We start from the raw sequence: 6,593 nt of genomic DNA, 5'->3' as shown, positions 1-6,593 counted from the left end.
ACTATTAAGCGTCTGCATATTTTTGCTTCAAAATATTTTGGAAACAGATTTGACTACCAAGAAATGTCGTTGAATAGCTATCCGACTACCGGAGTATACAAAAAAAGCAAAGAAAAGGACAGTGACAGACAGTCAAGGTCCAAAACTGATGACGAAGCTTCTCCTAAGCCATTCACCGGTACTCAGTGAGGTGCTTTCACAGCCCCCGATACCCGCTACTTTCGAGTCGCAGGCCCCTACCGAGACCCATGTGGAGTCCGGCACGCCGCGAGATACTCAGTTTTGGACCCATGGATGTATTTCCCTCTGATGGGTCCGGTGCCGCTGAGCAGGCACTGGCATCTGAGGGTGTATTCAGACCTCAACATTTGTATATCAAACAGACAGCTGCAAAACCAAAGACAAAAGCAACTTCTAAAGCTAAAAAAACGGTGCATGAGCCACGTGCACAGGCCGCTATGCCTAAAAAACAAATGATCAAAATGACTGAAGACCTTATTACCTTGATCAAGGGTTCCTAACCCCCTCCTGATAAGAGGCCTAAGCAAGACACTGACTATGAATCTATTTCTTCTGATCAAGAATTATCTATACCTCCCTATGAGGATTCTGATGCAGCGGAGTCTATCCCATCTGCATCACCTCCTGAGGATTATTCATTTGGAGAAACCTTGCATACTTTGAGGGAGCATTTTCACCGAGAGAGTCGAGATTTCTCAGAATCAGAAAAGCTGATCAGGGATTTCCTCCTCCCTCAGCACAGGCCTTTAGCCATACCCCCTGTTTTAGACATTGTGGATGATGTGTTTTCGGAGTCCAGCTTGACCCCTGATTCCTTACCTCTGGATCCCAGCAAGCCTGACCGATATTACAGGGTCCCTGACTCGCACAAATTTTTATTTAGAAACCCTGTTGCTGATCCTGAAACTATTTCACAGGGTCCAAAGGGAGTTAAGGCCTCAACAGAAAATAATCCTACACCCTCTGACAAAGATTCAAGGGCACTGGAAAGATGGGGAAAGAAAGTTTATACATCTGCAACCTTTGCAATTAGAGCCTTAAACTGCCAGTTTCATATGCTCAAGTATCAACAACGTGTTATGGGATTGCTGAAACAGAAAATGTTGATTTCTGAATGTGCAGAAAATAAAGAATTGCAGGAATTATTGCATGCAGCTGAACAAGTTGGAAAGCATACTTTGCAATGTGGTTTTGATTCCTTAGAGGCCTCCTGCAGGGCCGCAGTTACTGGATCTGTGATTAGGAGTCATGCCTGGCTAAAGAGCAAAATCTGCCTGATCATGTTAAAGCTAATCTACTGGATGTACCTTTAGCATGATACTCTGGTATTAAGGCATAAGAGTTTTTAAAGAAAATGGAAGACAAAGCTAAGTCTATGCAAACTGTAAAAGACTTCTTACAAGTGCAGCCACCAAGATTCCGTAGACACTGGCCTACAAAAAATTGGTCCTTTCCTGTGTCCGACCAATCTCACAGGGGCAAATCCAGACGCCCTAAGGTTTCCAGATACCAGGTACAAGATTCTTACAGGTCAAAGCAATGGGTTGCTTCTACCTCCAAATTTGGAGGAGATGAAGCGCAACCCTATAGAAAGTAGTCCCAATGACTTCCCTCTGCCTTCACCCCAAGCACTTACCTTTTGGCAGCACCCTTAGAGGGAAAATTAGCACTTTTTGCTCAAAATTGGCAGTTAACCCAGGAGAAGTGGGTGCTAAACATAGTATCACAGGGATACAGATTCCATTTCCATACTCTGCCATTGGCAAACCTTTGGCTGGATCTGCCAAAAAATCAACTGTCAGAGGCACAGAAACAGGTTATGTCCCTCATGGATATGGGGTCCATTCAGCCAGTACCAGAACAGGAAAAAGGACAAGGTTTTTACTCTGTTCTTGGTACCCAGAAAGGACAAGGCCTGGTGGCCAATACTGGATTTATCAATTTTGAACACATACCTGGACATTCCAAAATTCAAAATGCTGACTTTGCAGCAGCTTCTGCCCATGCTGGGCAAGAATGCTTGGCTGGTGACATTAGACCTAAAAGAGCCATACCTGCATGCCCCAGTAAGGGAATCGTGCAACAGATACCTCCGTTTCAAGGCTGGCTTAATGCATTACCAATTCTCTGCATTGCCCTTTGGCTTATCTACTGCGCCCAGGGTTTTTACAAAGTGCCTGGCACCAGTAATTGCTTTTTGCAAACAAAGAAGTATGCGAATATATCCTTACTTGGACGACTGTCTAATTCAAGCAGAGAACAAGGACATTTTTCTTCAACACCCGGCATTTGTGAAAAGGCTTCTAACATGCCTAGGGTACACAAACGAAAAATCACAACTGGTACCCTCTCAAAAGATAAAATTGCTAGGTGCAAGCTTGAATACAACTGCCCAGATGGCTTACCTCATGCCAGACAAAGAAAGGCAACTGACTACTTACTTCGGCAACAAAAATCCAGTTATCTGCAAGACAAGCTCTGCAGGCTTTGGGCTTCATGGCATCCTGCATCCTACTGATTCCATATGCAAGATTGCATATGAGGAAACTTCAATGGTACCTAAAAAGTTTATGGAGTCAACATTGTCACAGTCTGGAAACAATGATTCCTCTCATTCCCTGCCTACAACAGGAGTTTCTATGGTGGGCAAAGGCATGTCACCAAAACATGGGACAGGCCTTCACTCTACCCACTGCCAGCCAAACCTTAACAGACTCCTCAGATTATGCATGGGGGGCCCACCTGGCGGGAAGATGCATTCAGGGCATATGGACCCCAAAACAAATGCATCTGCATATCAACCAAAAAGAGATGCAAGCTGTTCAAAATGCCCTGACAGCATTCAAGGACTTACTTCATCCAGGACAACTACTGATAGACGGACAATACCACTGCTATGTGGTATATAAGCAAACAGGGGGGCACACACTCATACCCCCTTTGCAGATTAGCCATGGCACTGTAGGACACAGCTTTGACTTACCAAATACATCTTCAAGCTCAATTCCTGCCAGGAAAACAAAATACTCTGGCAGACGATTTAAGCAAAAATCTTTATGGACCTTCATGAGTGGAAAACAGATCCACAAGTCATCAGAATAATAACAAAGAAATGGGGGAGTCCGGACATAGATCTATTTTGCCTCTCCTCAAAATTATCAATTGAAAAGATTCTGCACAAGGACTTATCACAGACAAGCATATAAAGTGGACGCTCTATCTTTCAGTTGGAAAAAACTATCAGTTTACGCCTTTCCTCCTCTGCCCCTTCTTCCCAGGGTCCTACTAAAAGTCAGACAAGAGAAACCAAAGATGATACTAATTGCCCCAGACTGGCCCTGCCAATACTGGTACCCAATCCTAAGTAACTTGTCCCAATACCCAGCCTGGACCTTACCTCAAAGACCTCAACTACTGTCCCAGCAAAACAATCCGATCCCTGCACAATGAACTCCAAACACTGAACCTGGCAGCATGGCTGATTTATGTAGCTATGCAAACAGCACCTCTCAGTAAAGCTGTGATTGATGTCATTTTGGACGCCAGAAAGGCCTAGTACTAGAAAATCTAATGCTGATAAATGGAAGAGATTCTGTGCTTGGAATCAAGCACAAGGAACTGATGCAGCAGAATCAAATATTCCTCAGATATTACAATATTTGACTGAAATGCTTAACAAAGGCCTATCTTTCTCATCGATTAAAATCCATGCCTCTGCCATTTCGGCTCATTACATTACAGAGCCACCAATCTTTTCTCATCCTTTACTAAAGCGGTATCTTAGAGGAGCCAAAACTTTAAGGCCGCCCAGATGATCACGAATACCTGCATGGGATCTCAATTATGTGTTGGAAAAACTCACCCTGCTTCCATTTGAACCAGCTGCTACTGCGGATATAAAGTTCTTATGGAAAACAGCTCTGCTCGTAGCAATTACTTTAGCAAGAAGAGTCTCAGAGCTACAGGCCCTCATGGCTGTTGAGCCTTTTATCATATTTTACCCAGACAGGGTTTCTCTGAGGACCAATCCTTCATTTATACCTGAGGTGGTTTCCAGTGTGGCTCTTAACCAAACTATTCATCTGCCGACCTTTTATCCAAATCCGCAGAATAAGGAGGAGAGAATTCTGCATTCCTTGGAAGTACACAGACGGCTAAGATTCTACTTGAGCAGGACTAAAGCTCAAAGAAAAACTGAGCAATTACTGGTGACATATGCTGCAGCATCAGAAGGAAAGGCTGTTTCAAAGCAGACCATTTCAGAGTGGATAAGCCACTGCATTCGTTTCTGCTACTTACACCATGGCAAACCTGTGCCAAAGGGCATTAGGTCTCATTCCACCAGAGCTGCAGCTACATCAGCAGCCTTTCTCAGAGGACTACCAACCAAAGACATTCTAGAGGCTGCTACTTGGAGTTCTGTTCACACTTTTACAAAGCATCATTTGCCTCAATACTCTATGTCCAGGCCAGGCTTTGCCACTAAAGTTCTGAGGGCCTTATAGCCGCACCTAATGCTGTTTAGCTCCAGCCTCCTATCCATAACTTTGCGATTCTGCCCAAATGTAATGACTAACTTCACAAACCAGGTCAAGTACAAATCACTTCACGAACTAGAAATAACAAAAATGAGCAACGGTACACAATCCCAAGTAGGCTGGTTTAATAAATAAAGTTAGCAAAAAAATGCTTTCAGGGAGCCCAGTGTCTCTCTTTCATTAGACAAAATTAGAAACCACCACCTACCATTTTTATACAAAATGGTTTCAATTATGCAATCAACTTTAATTAAATAAATACAGCGTGTTAAGTGTAAAACACAATAATTAGATAAACTTGTAAAATAGCTGTGCTCTTCTTCACTGCAGAGTATATGTGCGTGTGTAAATACATACACTTTCATAACTAATCTAATTTTAAAATCTTTTTATATTAAAATAAATAATACCAAATGAAAAATCTTTAAATGCTTAGCATCATAAACTGTAAAATAGGCAACATTCACACACTTAGTTTACCTAGTTCATATAAGAACATAAAGCAAATTGTATTTTTGTAACAGTTTATACAAGCTACTACCATATACCAACACAATACATCTACCTTTTCATAGATGAAAGTTTTAAAACATGAGCAATAGAAACATACTAATTTAAACCAGGGTGCATATATGCACCAGTACGAATCTGCCAAACCAGTTCATTTATTTCTAAATGAGTCTGCCAAGGGCCACCCTTATTATCCACCATTATTTTTCCCAAAATTGTAAACTTAAAATAATGGTCAGGAGAAGCACTTGTATGCGTTGCAAGGGCATTATTCAAATCATGCCTGGAAATAGCATATATGTGTTCATAAATGCGCTTCTTGAGCTTCCTTTCTGTTTTCCCTATGTAAAAAGCAGCGCATTTTTGACAAAGCCAAATAGACCACGCTGTTTGTCTCACAATTATGTTTCCCTAATATTTTGTATTCTTCATTCCTAACCTTAACCATTGAATCAGTTAATACATGCTTACATTGGTTGCATGTCCCACACTTAGTCATTCCTGAAGTACGTTGACTAAAAGGTTGCAGTTTGAACTCCAGCATAGTTTTTAAATTGCGCCCCCTTCTAAAAGTTATTTTAGGAACTTCACCTAACTGGTGGGACAAATAATTATCATCCATAATCAAAGCCCAATATTTATTAAGCACCTTCCTGATCTCATAGTGATCCACAGAAAAGGTGCAAAAATCCTAATTCCAAGAGGGGACTGGTTGGTGGTGTCATCATCGGATCTAAATTCGTAAGTAGGGGAGGTTTCAGAAATGGTGCCATAAAAAGAAAGGATTGGTTTATAGAACCCTGATCTTCTTTTGTTTGTTACTTCTGTTCTAATATCAAACAGTGAGGAAAGGTAACCTCTATTCACAAACATTTGACTCAGCTGTTCACATTCAAGCAAAAAATCTTCAAAATCGGACACCATTCTGGCCGCCCTTACCATATGGTCCTTCACTACTGCTTTCTTTTGATAATTAGGATGACAGCTAGTGAAATGCAAGAATGCATTGGAGTAAGTGGGCTTTCGGTAAATAACACTCTTGTATCTCAAATTCATCTCATCTTTAATAACCAAAATGTCCAAATAATTAATATCCTGCAAATTTTATGTAAATTACAAAAAGGAAGTCATGCTGGAAATAGTCCTTAGGAAAATGGGAACTTCGGAAGGTGATGCTTTCCAAATAAAGAACATGTCGTCCTGGTATCTTGTGTACCAGGCGACACTTTCCCTAAAAGTGACATCAGAAAACAACATGTTCTTTTCCCAATACGCCAACACACAATTGGCGAAACTCCCCTCCTGCGTTGTGATCTGCGATTCCTGTAGTTGCCCTGATTGTTCCTCCCCTGTCCATTGACTTGTCTGGCTTCCTTGTTTTTCTGGGAAAACCCTGCTGGTTGCTGGAATTGTCACAATTAGTTGCAGAAGCTTTTTGAAAAATAATGTTGTTGCTATTGTCAGCTCTGTTAATATTTGTGTTAACAGACTTGAGTTACTCAGAAGCCTTTCACTACGACAGGA

General features: G+C 41.6%; 1 protein-coding gene across 1 annotated transcript in view; it reads right to left on the bottom strand.

Annotated features, from left to right (window-relative positions):
• Positions 1-5,693: 5,693 nt before the first annotated feature.
• MCM5 (minichromosome maintenance complex component 5) overlaps positions 5,694-6,593 on the bottom strand; it is a 46,713-nt gene continuing 45,813 nt past the window's right edge. The window contains exon 11 of the mRNA XM_044069932.1: positions 5,694-6,164. Coding sequence (XP_043925867.1) covers positions 5,694-6,164 — 471 coding nt within the window. The remainder of the gene's footprint in view (positions 6,165-6,593) is intronic.

This window comes from Protopterus annectens, chromosome 4.part0, assembly GCF_019279795.1.
Source record: "Protopterus annectens isolate FY-2018-M chromosome 4.part0, PAN1.0, whole genome shotgun sequence".
NCBI classification, from domain to species: Eukaryota; Metazoa; Chordata; order Ceratodontiformes; family Protopteridae; genus Protopterus; species Protopterus annectens.
This window is presented reverse-complemented; position numbering and strand designations above follow the sequence as displayed.